We start from the raw sequence: 15,369 nt of genomic DNA, 5'->3' as shown, positions 1-15,369 counted from the left end.
GAAAATGTCACGCGAATCTAAAGAAAAGCTAGCAAAAAGTTTGCAAATTTCATTCCTCCCAATAAAGCTATTGCAGTCCAAAAAAGAATGCTATCCTCCAAACAATTATAGAATGCTATCCTCCAAACAATTATAAACAATCACCATGTTTCTCCTTTCTTCCGAAGACCCCCAGGTAGCTTTTCCAATCGTTTTTGCATGTGCAGTATCACCATGTTTATCCTTTCTTCCGAAGTCCGGTTTGAAATAACACTACGAGCTAGATCGACGCATAACGACATACATAGATCAATCCAAGGGAACATCACCGACTTGACGACATAGCGTAAAGGTCCAGAGTACACAAAGGGAAAGAAGCGATGTTGTCGTTAATCCATTGGCAAGGCGAGGTTGGGCTTGTCGGCGGAGGGGGACGGCAAGCTGAGGCTCCTCGTCAGCTCGGGCTCGGGCTCCGTCTTCCGGTTCCGGACGCTGCCTTCACCGTCGTCATCGTCTTCGGTGGCCGCTTGCTGCTCCTCCTCTCCTTCAGGCTCATCTATCGTAATTATAGCAACATAAGCTTTTCGTCAAGAAAAACATATCAAATTTGAGCACAAGAACGGTGTGCACCGAAGAGGGACATGACGTTTGGTCTCTTCGCCTTCTCCTTCTTCTTCAGACCAGCTGTGTGCGCGTGCAGTGGGTTAAACAAGGCATTGTTAGTGAGCAACAAAATGATAACGGTATAGCACGACACTGTTTATGGCTGTTCGTAAATTTCCTCAGAATTTCCTAAAACTCTGAAGATTCAGAGTCACTATTTAAATAACAAGGTCAAGTCTTGAAGGATTGTTATGTCGTCTAAGGTTTTGAAATTTTTCTTAAACTACTCATGGGATGGAGAATGCTATGAAGAAAAAAGGAAACAAATTCAACTAATAAGATCATTTGTATTCCACACACAAAAAAAGGGATTCTCTCGTAAACATTCCAGTATTTGGAGGAATGTTTGTGGTTTTAAATTTCATATAATTTCATACATTCAAAATCACCTTTTGCATTTTTGGCAGGTGTAATGCAAACAACTTTTCAAAGCCAGATTAGGGTTCATGTTAGATGAGATTAGAAAGTTTTGGGTTTATATTGATTGATTCATAATTTAAGCTTCAATTTCTTTGCTACCTCTTAGAGTTATATTAGTGATATTTTTTGACCTTTGTATTCTAGTCTTTTGGCATTTTCTTGTAACCTTTTGGCATCCTCATGTATGTGTATATATGCTGACTTTGGACTCTTAATAATATATGTTGCATATTCCTAACCTGATATCAGAGCCTTAGGATTTTTTTTTCATACGCCGCAACTCGTGCTTGATCCTTTCTCCGCGCCGCCTTCGTCTCTTTGCCGGCTCCCGGCTGCCGCTGCCCTCCCTACCCGCCACGTTCATCGCTGCTCTGGCTGTTGCTGTCCACGCGACGTCTAACCTCCGCGTGCTGGCCTGACGCGCTCCAATCCTGCATGCCGCACGGCTCCCAATCCGATCTTCCGCCCGCTGGTCAACCTCCGTTGGCTGATTTGCTAGAGAATCCTGCACTCTACACACACCCGTTCCTGATTACAAGTCCCGTGGGCTCAAGTCGAGACTCCATGTGCTCATTGATCACCAGGCGCCGTGAAGTCTGCCGCTACTGCTCGCGCCGCCGGCTGCTGGTATTCACTGCATCTCGCCTAATACCGCCGGATTCTGCCACTCCCGCTGGTCAACGCCCGCTGCTTGATCCGCCAGTTGCTCCTTACCGATCGCTGCTCCGCCTGGTCGGCTGCTGCTGTTTCTGTTTCGATCGAACCTGTTTTGATCGGATCGAGCGCTCACTGGGTCCGCCCCGCTGGATCGATCTGGTCCTCGTTCGGCTGGCCTCCCGTCAGGATCGATCTGCTGCTCCTGACCGCTCTCGTCCAGACCCATCCAGACCCATCGGGTGTTCAGTTAACTGTGTTGGGGCCTTTCGGGTCTGTGGTTGACCCGATCCAGATCGGTTGAAAAAAATGCTCTCGTCGGGGCTGGTCTTTCATCCTAGCTATCCGGTGATTTTTTTACGGTGTTCCCTGTATTGATCCTGTCTTGCACACACGTCGTCGCTCGGTATTTGGTCCTCGTCTGTCCGTGACATCTCCTACAATATCTTCAGCGGTCTGTATTGGTCGCTATTCGCCGAATTTTCTCTCAGCTTCTTCCAGCGGTGGTGATGCTCGCTCTACGTCGACTCGTCTTGCGGCTTTTGCACGTGGTGGTGGCCGCTCTACGTCGACTCCTCTCGCGGCTTCCGCCCGCGGTTGTGACCGCTCTACAACGACTTATTTGATGGCTTCCGCACGTGATGGTGACCACCCTACATCGATCTGGCGGCCTCCTTACATGGTGATCGTCGATCTATGTCGACTCTGTTGGTGGCTTTCACATGCCACTCTTCATCGACTCGCTACTCTTCGTCGACTCTGCACTCGGTTTCCACGGGTGGTGGTGTCCGCTCTTCGTCGGCAGATGTCTCTACCTCGACCTCTACCGCCGTGTCTCTGTCTACGGATGAGATTGCGCAGCTGCGAGACCTGCTTGCTGCTTGGGATTCTTCACCGATGGGTTTTGTAGTTTTTGTGGCCGACTCTTCTGGCACTGAGAGATCACCTTCTACTCATTCAGATACATCCCCATGTATTCTTGATACTGTAGCATCTTTTTGTATGACTTATGATTCTTCTACTTTGACCTCCGTTCGACCTGTCGAGTCTCCTGTTCGCGTTCTTACGGCTGATGACACTCCTCTCCTTGTAGCTAGTCGAGGCACTCTTAGCACTTCTTCATTTCATGTTCCCTCTGTCGCTCATGTTTCTCGACTTACCATGCAAGTCATATCTGGTGGTCAGACTGTTGACTCTAGTTGTAAGGTCATTCTCGACTTTGATTCATGTTCTGTTCAGGATCATCGCATCAACGCTCTGATGGTCTCTGGGAGCTTGACTGGCTTCGTCTTCCCTCCACTGCCACCACCACCACCAGTCTCGTAGCCCCTATTGCTGCATCTACCAGCTCTTTTCGACAGTGGCATCATCTTCTTGGCCATTTATGTGGTTCTTGTCTCTCGTCTTTGGTTCATCGCGGTGTTCTGGGGTCTGTCTCTGGTAACGCTTCGTTGAATTGTTTGGGTTGTAGGCTTAGTAAGCAGATTCGGCTACCATATCCTCATAGTGGGTCAGTGTCCGAGCGCCCTTTTGATCTCGTTCACTCTGATGTTTGGGGTCCGGCTCCCTTCACTTCGAAAGACGGTCATCGCTACTATATTATCTTTATAGATGACTTTTCTCGGTACACTTGGATCTATTTCATGTCTTCTCGTAGTGAGGCCTTATTTATATAAAAAATTTGCTGCCATGGTTCATACCAAGTTTTCCACTCCTATTCATGTTTTTCGCACAGATTTAGCTGGTGAGTATATCTCCCATGCGCTACGAGGATTCCTTACTGAGCAGAGTACTCTTACTCAGTTCTCTTGCCCTGGTGTTCATGCTCAGAATGGTGTGGCTGAGCGCAAGCATCGTCATCTTCTTGAGACGACGCGTGCCATGATGATCACCGCCTCTCTTCCGCCTCACTTTAGGGCTGAGGCTATTACCACTTCTACCTATCTCATCAACATTCAGCCATCTGCTGCTCTACAGGGTGGTATCCCTCTCGAGCGTCTTTCTGGTCGTTCTCCTGATTATTCGACGCTTCGTTTGTTTGGTTGCGTTTGCTATGTTTTGCTTGCCCCACGTGAACGCACCAAACTGACAGCTCAGTCTGTTGAGTGTGTCTTTCTCGAATACAGTGATGAGCATAAGGGCTATCGGTGTTTGGATCTTGTCGGTCGTTGGATGCATATTTCTCGAGATGTGACCTTTGATGAGTCTCGTCCCTTCTACCCGCGTCCATCCTCCTCGGCCTTTTCCACAGAGGACATCTCTTTTCTTACATTTCTGGATACACCTCTCGTTGTACCTAGTACTCCTACTCCTCGTCCCACTGTTGCAGATCCGACCCCGTCCTCTCCTATGATTTCTTCTCCTTCCTTGTCGCATAACTCTTCACCTTCATCATCGATACCTTCTCCTTCTTCACATTCATCACCGATACCTTCCTATTCTCCACCTTCATCACCGATACATTCCCCGTCACCACCTCCAGTGGTTCCACCTCTTCCCTCCTTTCATTTCCATTATACTCGTCGTCCACGTATTGCAGATGAGTCTACTGATGTGCCCTCTACTTCTGGTGTGTCGTCTTCCTCCTCTCAGCCGACTTGGTCTTCGTTCTCGGACTTGTCCACCCCCTGACAGATATTCTCCTTCTCGCTATGGTCTTTCGACCATTCTTGAGCCGACTTCTTATCGAGATGTCGTTGTTCATCATGAATGGCAGTTTGTGATGGCTGAGGTGATTGCTTCTTGAGCGCACCGACACATGGGATCTAGTTTCTCTTCCTCCCGGTGTTTGTCCCATCACTTGTAAGTGGGTCTATAAGATAAAGACTCGCTCTGATGGTTCTCTTGAGCGTTATAAAGCTCGTCTTGTGGCTCGTGGCTTTCAGTAGGAGCATGGTCGTGATTATGATGAGACTTTTGCTCCTGTGGCCCATATGACCATTGTCCGCACACTTCTTGTCGTGGCCTCTATTCGCCATTGGTTTGTGTCTCAACTTGATGTGAAGAATGCCTTTCTAAATGGTGAGTTGCGTGAGGAGGTTTATATGCAGCCACCACCTGAGTATTCTGTTCTTGATGGCATGGTTTGTCATCTTCGTCGCTCTCTCTATGGCCTTAAGCAAGCCTCCCTGCCTGGTTTGAGCGCTTCGCCTCTGTGGTGACAGCAGCTGGTTTTTTGCCCAATGCTCATTATCCAGCGTTGTTTGTCCACCTTTCTGCTCGTGGTAGGACTCTTCTTCTTCTTCTATATGTTGATGACATGATCATCACTGGCGACGATTCTGAGTACATTGCCTTTGTCAAGGCCCGTCTCAGTGAGCAGTTCCTGGTGTCTGATCTTGGTCCTCTTCGTTACTTTCTTGGGATTGAGGTTTCCTCCACCTCTGATGCCTTTTTTATTTCCCAAGAAAAGTATATCCAGGATCTTCTTACTCGTGCGGCTCTCAGTGATGAGCGCATCGTTGAGACTCCTATGGAGCTTAATGTTCACCTTTGCGCTTCAGATGGTGTGAGCCCTTGTCTGATCCGACGCATTATCGTCATCTTGTTGGGAGTCTTGTCTATCTTGCTGCCACTCGTTCGGATATCTCCTATCTTGTCCATATTCTAAGTCAGTTTGTTTCTGCTCCCACTTCAGTTCACTATAGTCACCTTCTACGTGTTCTACGATATCTTCGTGGCACAATCTCTTGTCGTCTCTTTTTCCCCCATTCTAGCTCGTTACAGCTCCAGGCCTATTCGGATGCTACGTGGGCTAGTGATCCTACGGATCGCCATTCACTTTCCGCTTACTATGTTTTTCTTGGTGGTTCTCTCATTGCATGGAAGACGAGGAAACAGACTGCAGTTTCCCATTCGAGTGCAGAGGTTGAGTTGCGAGCTATGGCTCTTCTGACAATAGAGGTGACTTGGTTACGATGGTTACTGGAGGATTTAGGTGTTTCTGTTACAACACCTACCATTCTCTTGTCAGACAGTACAAGTGCTATCAGTATTGTGCGGGATCCCGTGAAGCATGAGCTTACCAAGCATATTGGTGTTGATGCTTCTTATGTGTGCGCTGTTGTGCAGGATCATGTTATTTCTCTTCAGTATGTGCCTTCTGAGTTACAACTAGCAGACTTCTTCACGAAGGCCCAGACTAGAGCGCAACATGGATTCCATCTCTCCAAACTCAGTGTTGTGGATTCACCATGAGTTTGAGAGAGGGGGGGTGGTAGAGTTATATTAGTGATGTCTTTTGACCTTTTGTATTCTAGTCTCTTGGCATCCTCTTGTAGCCTTTTGGCATCCCCATATATGTGTATATATGCTGGCTTTGATCTCTCAATAGTACATGTTGCATATTCCTAACACTACCTGTCAATGAATGATACGCAAGCTTAGCGTATTCGCGAAAAAAAAAGTTAAAGGCTCAAGTCAGACCAAGCACAACAGTTCATGATTCAAAATAGATTTGTTTCTACCTAAAAAAAACGTGTGGCATAACAAACTCATGCATTTTGAAAATTGACACAAGATGAATAACTTCAACATGTTCACACAGTTTGAATCATGGTATATCTGCTTATATAATCGGCTATAACAAGAACAAATGGTGGCAATGGAAGAGGCAAACATAGTTATTTAAAGAAAGTCGAAAGTACACAGTACCAATTTCAAGAACTTCATCATCATTCACAAGTTCAAAGTTCTTGTAAGTATAGCCCACGAAATTCAAGTCCTTTGATGAAAGCATCTGCAAGGCAAATGACAGAATGTATGGGGAAAAAGGCGGTCCAAATTATTGCATACATAGGTTGAAATTTGTAATGTTAACGGAAGAGTTTATATATAAATGCAAATTACCTTCCTCCAAGGGCCTGTCTTTGATGAAGCTTGAGAATGATCCGAAGACTGCAAATACAACATAAATTAAAAAAAATGTACTGACTTCTGGAGCTGAAGTAGAACATAATTTAGAAGAAAACCAACTACCCACCTCTTCAAATTTCTCAAAATTCTGAGTGTCCAACTCATCCGTTACTTGAGGTAAATATGCAGCTTCGGTTTCATACAATTTCTCCCAGTCTACTTCATTAAACCAGATGTGCTCCTAATATTAAACATGCAAAGTAGTATGAACAAAAATTCGGTAGTGGCACCATTTTTTTATGTTCTTTTTAAAGGACTCAGATATTTGATTGGAGGCATGTTTCAAGGCATTCTTAAAGGACACATAACAACCTTAATTTCCTCTGCACCTTTTGTACCAAGGCGTTGGTCAACGCTGCATAAGAGTCTACTTATTAGATCTTTTGCATCCAGCGTTAGCCGTGCTTCTTCCGGAAATTTAAGGTGAGTTCTCCAGTTCACAATCTGTCGTGGCCCGCATATACGCAACAAGAACAAAATTGCATAAGATGAAAGCAGAGAACAATAAAACTTGGAAATCCGAGTAGAATGGGGGATACCCATGACTACCTTTCTGCAAGTTGTCATAGGTTCGTCCGAGTAGAATGGGGGATACCCCACTAGCATTTCATACATGATAGCACCAAGTGACCACCTAAACAAAGTGGAAACCATTTTGTATTTGAGTGAAACTCAACAGATGCAATGGCATGTGATATACCGCAAATTACGCTTACCAATCGCACTCCATCCCATAACCTTTCTTCAGAAGAACTTCTGGAGCAATGTAGTCGGGTGTACCAACAGTGGAGTAAGCCTGCAATCATTTAAGGGCATGTCAGAAACATGGAAACAGTTCAAAAGCGGCCGAACGAACAATAATGCCCGCTCTCTCATAGTTTATTTATGGATAAGCTACTAATGATTAATGATCAGTTCAATAAGGTGTAGGTAATACTGACCAAAGTTCTTCTGTTTTTTTGCCAGTGCTCCAGCTGCTCTTGCTGTGTGCGTTTCGGCGTAGTTTGCTGCCTTCCATCACCATGAGCCGATGATGTTCTATTAGGCGTGACATCCTTCTCATTCAAGTCAGGGAAGGCTGCATAGTCAAGCGGTTTGCATAGCCCAAAATCGGATAGTCTCAAGTGGCCATATCTATCTAGGAGCAGATTATCAGGCTTGATATCTCTGGAAGATCAAGTACCAAGTTCATAAGGAAATCTCCAAAATATCAAGTACGTATAATTTATAGGTTCCTGCAAAAAAATGTACCATTTATAGGAGCCGAACACATACCTGTGGATGTAGTTGTGCTTGTGGATTGCTTCTATTGCGAGAACCGTTTCGCCGACATAGAACCTAGCCTCATCCTCGGTCAACGTGTCTTTTCTCATCAGCAATGTCATCATGTCGCCTCCAGGAAGGTACTCCATTATGAGATACAGAAATTCGTTATCTTGGAAAGAACAATACAGCTTCACAATGCAATGGTGGTCCACTTCGGCAAGGAGGTTCCTTTCGGCTCTGACATGCTCAACCTGTGTGAAATCCAAAGTATGATCAGAGACGGAGCGAACAATTCGACGTAAACGCACACCCAGAATTCTTATCACAAGATAGTCATACCTGACCTCGGCGAAGCATTTCTGACTTCTTGAGTTTCTTCATTGCGTAGACATTCCCTGTGGTCTTCTCTCTGCAGATCCTAACCTAGAAGGAAAATTTTGCAGCAATTGGGAAGAAAGAACAGATGGAAAGAGGACGTAGAGTGAGCCTACATTTGCATGGAAGTTTTACCTCACCAAATGCTCCTTTCCCTATCATTGTCAGCAGGTCAAAATCCTCGGCACTCATTTTGTGCCTCTGCAAACGCATGTACTCTGTCTCCTTCTTCTCAAATTGCTTCAGGATGTTGTTCTGCTCCTCCTCGGACACATTGGCATCTGCTAGCTTCCTTTCAAAACTATACCGTCTATATCGTGAAACAAAAAAAATCACCAGTTAAAGCATTATTCCTTGAAATTAAACATGGCCAGCAATGTAAAATTCTATCGCGAGCAAAATCATGTGACGAGCATATATGCTTAATGGTTCGTAGGATTACATTAATCCACAACTTATACATATAGTACAATTACCACACAAATTATTCCTGAATCCAATCATTTCTTTTATCGGGGATCACAAGGTTGTACGGAAACGACACGTGAAAGGTCTCACAATTATCATTTTGCATATGGGCAAACATATTACATCATGGGCCGGTAAAATACTAGACCTTATTGACAGTTAAAACTTATGACAATCGGCCAAGATGCGGCACGGATCCTCATTACTTACCTCTCTTTCCTGTCCTGTAGATGTTTCATCTGCTCCTTGTAGTGCTTCTCGATGTACTGTTTTGCCGCGGCGACCCTTTGCTTCGTCGCGCTGGAAGGTGCTTCATCGGTCCCTTCCTTGCCACTTGGAGGCATATCTTTCTTCTTGCCGATGGATTTCTCCCTCGTTTGGAGCTTGTTGAACCAGCTCCTCGCAGAATCCATTGCAAACGGGATAACAAGAGCAAGAAACAATCAAATGCATAAGCCTATGAGGCACCCTTGTAAGAAACTGCATCCAATACTTGTCTTGACTGAGGCAAAATTTGTTTGGGGTAAAAATCCATCTACATGTGAATGAACTGCCCCCGAAGTTAGGATCACAATTTTGTTTGCATGGCTCCAAAATGGTGGGGAATTTTGGCCTGAATTTTAGGCCCAAGCGCGTCGAAATATAGTCGCCAAATGTTTTAGCTGGTGGCACGGAAGCCAACCTGTAGGTTAGAAACAGGGGATGCTAAAAATACACAGTTGAATGAGTGGCTTTGGTTGAGTGTGTTTCCTAAGGAAAAAAATGTACTTCCTCTGATCCATATAAAGTTGTACTTCCTCCGTAAACTAATATAAGAGTGTTTAGATCATTAAAGTAGTAATCTAAACGCTCTTATATTAGTTTACAGAGGGAGTACTACAAAAGCTGCGGCAATTAATATGGATGGGAGGGACTACAATAATCCATTGACAATCTAACAAAGTAAAATTATTGAAGCCGTGATGCCGTTTTTATCAGTTTTGTGGCTTTGCTTCACTTCTCTTCATTTGATATGGGCAAAATCATGCTGGCGTCTACTTATATAAAAAAATGGTGCTGTCGTCCATGTATGGCAAAATGCTCACATATTGCTTGTTTTGCTCCCTTCTGCCAATGGTAATTTTTGTTTTTAAATTTCATTTTGTCAAGGTATACACTTCATATTCAGAATCATTCTTGGTTTCACGACTGTTCAATGTTGCTATTCCAGATGTTTGTATGGTGGTTGTTGCTATAAAACCATTATCAGATCAGCACAGAGAACAAACATAACCGTGCTCTAGTTCTCAAACGAATCTTCGCAAATGATAGAATAAAACAAGCTTTTCGCATAAACAGTACTCTCGAATCTTTCAGGACAGAAATACATGTGGAGGTCAGTATGATTCTTGTATCAGTATATGAGATCCGGCAAACACAAATATGACAAACAAGGAAACCCACACTTCTATTCAGGAAAATATTCAGACTTTCGGAGCTCCCTGAATCCATGCGGGTTGATGCCTTGATAGATAACAGCACCTCCCCAAAGGTTTATTTTTCAAGTACCAAGTGGACGCAGATCGTCATTTTTCACCATGTGATTTCATAGGGTACAGGCTCCAGTGAGTAGAAATTTTGTGTACTTTTTCAGTCACACAGTTTGTCTGTGACACAACAGATGGCATTCTGTTGTCAAAATGCTGCCCATCCGGCACCGGTGCTTTTTGTTTGTCCCAGTTCGGTCGATGAGGGTAGGCTTCGCTGCATACCACAGATAATGGAAGTCCAGAAGAGAGGAGATGTGTAAGCCACCCAGACAAGACAGAGCAAAATGAGAAGCTGGGCGGGTATCACTTACAATCATATATTGCAAGAAGTGTAGAGATTGTAGTGAAGTACAGAATTTAATTCTCACCTCTAGAGCAGAAATATCTGAAAAGGGGTCGATGCTTTTCTTGGTAGGTTCTTTTGAGGCCCTGGTTCCAGCATTGGGTCCAGAACTCATTCTTGCAGATGCAGAGTCATTAGGGGGAGGTGGGAGCGGAGACCGAAGCTTCCCGGTTGCACCTGGCGGTGGTGCAAGGAGCATGCTTGCTTTAGGTTTTTCAGTGGCCCCACCAGATAAGCCAGCAGAGGAAAGCATGCCACTTCCAGTTGATGGCTTGTTTTTCACGTTTATCCTAATGGTTTCACCTTCCTACAACAGCAGGGACACCATCATCAAAAGGTCAGGAACAGATATAAAACCATAGGGGTCATGCATCAGGCAAAAGCATTAGTCCCATTACCCTGATGGCTTAACCTCTTATAAAGACAAACTACTCCCTCCGTCCCAAAATAAGTGACTCAACTTTGTACAAGCTTTAGTGCAAAGTTGAGTCACTTATTTTGGGACGGAGGGAGTATTAGAGAACATGCATGCATCTTACAAGAATACTGGATAAAGTGTGTCTCAGCTTCAATTTTTTGCATCCATATAAGAAATAATAGACCAAAAAAGTGGTGTATCATATCACAAATATCAACCTTGTGATAATAACCAGAAATCTAACTCTATCAAAGCTTCACCCATCTAGGACTACTAGATGAGCAGAAGTTACATACACATGGAGAAAAATGACAATGGACATGGGATGAACAATTCATGTGTAGACTCTAATCCAGTAGAACCTAGATCGCTACATACAATTGTGACACCATTTTTGGCCAGCTAAGCCAGTAACCGGGTAATTCTCACCTATATGCGGTGGTTTGGTCCGATGTTTTCTCATCTTCATGGCATACCTGTTATGTTAAAAACCAAATTCATTGCATCTATAGCTGCCTTCACTTCATGTGGTCTTAATATATCCCTCAGCAAGACCCTAAGTCGGTGTGCAAGTGGGTCGTGTCAAGACTAGGGATGCACGCAGACGGCGTCCGCATGCCGTGACTGTTCGCATACCCATAATTAAAACTAGTACGGTTATTAAAGTAATTAGGATTAGTGCAATTTTGGCCGCGCGGACGGGAGCGGACACGTCTGCCTGCTTCCCTAGTCAGGACGGCCCACCAACACCCATCATTGTTCTTTTGCTGGACCATGAATGCAATGATATATACACAAAGTGAACCGACAATCAAGAGCATCTTCAATCGATGATGTAAAATACATCACCAAATTGTGCTTCGAGTAAAATTTACATCACCAAAAACCTCCAACTCCAACAGATGATGTAAAATAGGGTACTAAACAGGGCAGCTGCACAACAACCGCTCCACAATTTCATACACATTTCAACCAAATAACATCAAAATCATCTCCAATAAATCCTAAATCATCTTAAAATCATAAATCATCTCAAAATAAATCCTAAATCATCTCAAATAAATCCTAAATCATCTCAAACAAATCATCATCAATATTCGAAGATGGTAGTCAAGCGAGTCATAGAGCCCTCTCCTCTGCCTCGTTGACGCGTACCAGTAGGGGGCTGCCCGTAATTTCGGCGAGGCGGCGCCCGCGATGCCGACCAAAGCAGCGGCCGCTCGGCTTGGTCGCGGCGGTTGCGCACCTGCCCGCGGTAGCTCCGGCGGCTAGAAGACCTACGACGGACGACGACCACGAGCTCCAGGAGCCATCACAGGCGTCGGCGCTCCGGCCAACAGCCGAATCAGCCGAAACTCTGCGCAGTGGCGGATCCAAATCGGCACGGCAACACCTCCGGCGGCTATCTGGGGTAACGGGGGTGGGGAGGCGGGGTCGCGGCAAACTCAGAGGAGGACGGACGAGTGGCAGCCGCAGCCTTGCCGACCGAAATCGCCAGCGGCGGTGGTCGGGTGGAGAGCGGGCACGCGGCGGGAACGTTCCGTGTGGCAGTTGGGGCTGCGCGCGTTTTGCTCACGTTTTGCTCGAGCGGCCCAAATGATGCAAATTTGCATCACTTGGTGCCCTATTTTACATCATGGAGAAAACTCAAGCATTTTTTTTTGCATCTACATCATCTATTGGAGCACAGTTTTTGTGCCTTCGTGAAGTAAAAATCAGTTATTTTTACATCTACATCATCTATTGGAGATGCTCTAAGTGGGAGATAGAGCAATAATGAAGTGGGCAAGTAAGCTATATCACCAAATGTCATACAAAGCAATTAGTAACATATCTGTGATTGTTCATTTGGTCATTATGTAACTTTATACTGGCCCTTATTATTTTGAACAAAGAAGTCGACATTTTGTAGCAGCATATTAGATACTTCCTACTTGGATAAACAGTTTGTATCAGAACACATTTTCAATTCATTTATGAAAAATTCTGAACATATTTCAGATAAGGAGCAACTAATTTGGCAGTGAAAATGTAGCCTTTGATCAATCAGATTACACTATAGCTGAGCAATAGCAAAGAGAGAAGCTGGGCATTTTTCTGTTACCTTGAGCCGGCGATTCACCGCCGGGTGGATGTCAATCTGGCTATCGTCTGCCTCCTCGCCACCGGTCTCCTTGTCTTGCTCCCTCTTGACATACTTCTCGTGATCCGACAGGGCGACGTTGAAGTCGAAGGCCTCATTGCGCTCGCCGAAGCCCAGGCCGACGAAGGCGTGCTTCCCCCTGCCGTCCTCGATGCGGAGCACGAAGTAGCGCGACGAGTCGAGCACGGTCTCGACGGCGCTGTCCCTCTGGCCCGGCAGCACGAAGCAGGCGGCGAAGAGGTCCCCGGAGCCCGGGTCCTCGAGCCGGATCTCGCAGCGGTCGCCGCACGACACCACGCGGAGGCGGCCCGTCCAGATCTTGTCCGTCTGCAGCCACTCGCCGCACTTGTAGCCGCCGCTGGTGGTGCGCGGCGGGATCTTGAACACCGACACCTCGCGCACCACCAGCAGCGTGTGCTCGAAGGCCTCCTCCTCCTCTGGCAACGACGCCATGGCCCCTCCTCGCTGCTCACCGCTCTACTTCACTGCTGCAATCGAATACACAATGGCCGCGGGATCAGATTAGGAGAGGGTGCTAACATACGACCAAAGATCCGGATCATCTCACCTCCGCGGGTAGTGGCGGATTCTGGGCTTGATCTGACGCAAAATGAGACCTCTTGGGGAATCTCTTGGGATTTTTGTTCGAAGTTGAGGTTTGGATTGGGTTCTTGATGGGAAGAAAGGTAGAGAAGGAGAAGACGTGGTATCGAAGGGTGGAAGGTGCGAGGAGGAGGAGGAGGAGGAGCAGCAGCAGCAGCAGAAATCAGAATGTTACGCTTGACGATTTGCCCCTCTGATCGGGATACTTTTCTGTTCCAGGGTCTCCTTTGCAAACGTCCAGTCTAGCGTGCCTGCGCCGTCAGATTTCACATTAACTTACCCTAATACTACCTTAATTTTAATTATTTTTTGAAAAACTACCCTAATTTTAATTATTTTTTGAAAAACTACCTAATTTTATATATCTCCTAGGCACCATGGAATACGAGGGTTTCATATCGTTCATGATATTGTCCGTCCAATGATAATTCTAAAAGCCCACTATCCGGCTACATGTCCGGTGGACGGATGATAATCTAAAAGCCTGAACCATTGTTCGATAGAGCCGCAAACAGAAGTGGGATCCTTTATGTGAGTTGTTGGGCCTTTACAATAATGTTATGTCGTGCTCGGCGTTTTGCAACACGAGCCTTGTTGCAATCCCGACAAACAGGTTTTATTCTACGTCAATGTTTTGTAAAATATTGCAAACGTCCAGTCGAGTGTGATTGGATCGTTAGATTTGACATCAACGACCATAATTTCATATCCCCATGAGCGTTTACAATTTCGCCCTGATGACACGGATCAAACGAAGTTTTCATTTCCTTTCAATAAGAGCTTTCATTTTCATGGATGAGAGAAAGTGAGTTTAATGTTTATGGTGCATTCGTCAATCTTAAAAGTTGTTAGATCTGCCTCTCAAAGGCATCTATAGGGATAGAATGTGTGTGTATACATTTACAGGTTGAGTGTGTGTGCATGTATGTGAGCATATGCACTTGTTATGTGTTTATGAAAGAAAAAAATGATGATACCACAAATAGATGAACCAAAAATTGCTACTGTTATCTGAGATCTTGCTTGCTAGTTGTTGTTCAACCTTGTGCCCACAATCTTTTTTTCAAAAAAAATTCTTAATGCATTTTAGGTGGCAGATTAAAAGTAAGGTCTGCAATTGGTAAACAATCTATATCAATCTTAAGTTTGGTGTTACATGAGTGGGACGTTACATGAGTCTCCATATAAGTTCTTTAGAGCATCTACAACCATGATTGGCAAATTGTGGCTCCCAAACACTCACGGGGGCGTCCGGCCGCGTCCGTTGGCAATGCCCGGTCAGTTGCCATTCTGCCCTCCCCACAACCTCAAATGTCCTATGCTCTTTTCATACAAACACATGCAAGTACGTAGACGACATTACAAACGTAGAACATAACATTTCAGTCATCGAACATCCAAAAAGTTCATCCAGAAGGGGCGGTGGAGTTCAAATTCAACCTAAATATGCTATAAAAACAACTAAAAATATGAACATAGCAGTTTGGGGTGGCCGGAATTCGCCACTTCCTGGTCTGGCCCTTGCCCTTGCGGTCGGCGACGCGGCGGTCCATCTCCTCCATGTAGGCGTCCGCAACGGGAGGATTGTCGTTGT

General features: G+C 45.3%; 2 protein-coding genes across 3 annotated transcripts; both read right to left on the bottom strand.

Moving 5' to 3' along the window:
• LOC119268884 (serine/threonine-protein kinase tricornered-like) lies at positions 1–9,376 on the bottom strand. Its single transcript, XM_037550598.1, has 13 exons — positions 8,950–9,376; positions 8,407–8,581; positions 8,236–8,319; positions 7,906–8,147; positions 7,572–7,797; positions 7,347–7,426; positions 7,180–7,264; positions 6,943–7,074; positions 6,698–6,811; positions 6,565–6,612; positions 6,370–6,454; positions 610–663; positions 1–535 (listed from the first exon to the last, which is right to left on the bottom strand). Exons 1-13 carry the CDS (start codon positions 9,150–9,152, stop codon positions 369–371), a joined length of 1,695 nt encoding a protein of 564 aa, XP_037406495.1. The 5' UTR covers positions 9,153–9,376; the 3' UTR covers positions 1–368.
• Positions 9,377–10,025: 649 nt separating this feature from the next.
• Positions 10,026–13,959, bottom strand: LOC119268890 (uncharacterized protein At1g03900-like). Of its 2 annotated transcripts, none has more exons than XM_037550603.1 (4): positions 13,741–13,959; positions 13,134–13,660; positions 10,637–10,918; positions 10,026–10,482 (listed from the first exon to the last, which is right to left on the bottom strand). In XM_037550603.1, the coding sequence occupies exons 2-4, from the start codon at positions 13,623–13,625 to the stop codon at positions 10,414–10,416; spliced, it is 843 nt and encodes a 280-aa protein (XP_037406500.1). In that variant the 5' UTR covers positions 13,626–13,660; positions 13,741–13,959; the 3' UTR covers positions 10,026–10,413. The 2 variants fall into 2 exon arrangements, with proteins under 2 accessions (XP_037406500.1, XP_037406506.1); XM_037550609.1 differs by having other exon boundaries at positions 13,134–13,657.
• Between the last annotated feature and the right edge of the window lie 1,410 nt (positions 13,960–15,369).

This window comes from Triticum dicoccoides, chromosome 1A (genome assembly GCF_002162155.2).
Source record: "Triticum dicoccoides isolate Atlit2015 ecotype Zavitan chromosome 1A, WEW_v2.0, whole genome shotgun sequence".
Lineage (NCBI taxonomy): Eukaryota > Viridiplantae > Streptophyta > Magnoliopsida > Poales > Poaceae > Triticum > Triticum dicoccoides.
This window is presented reverse-complemented; position numbering and strand designations above follow the sequence as displayed.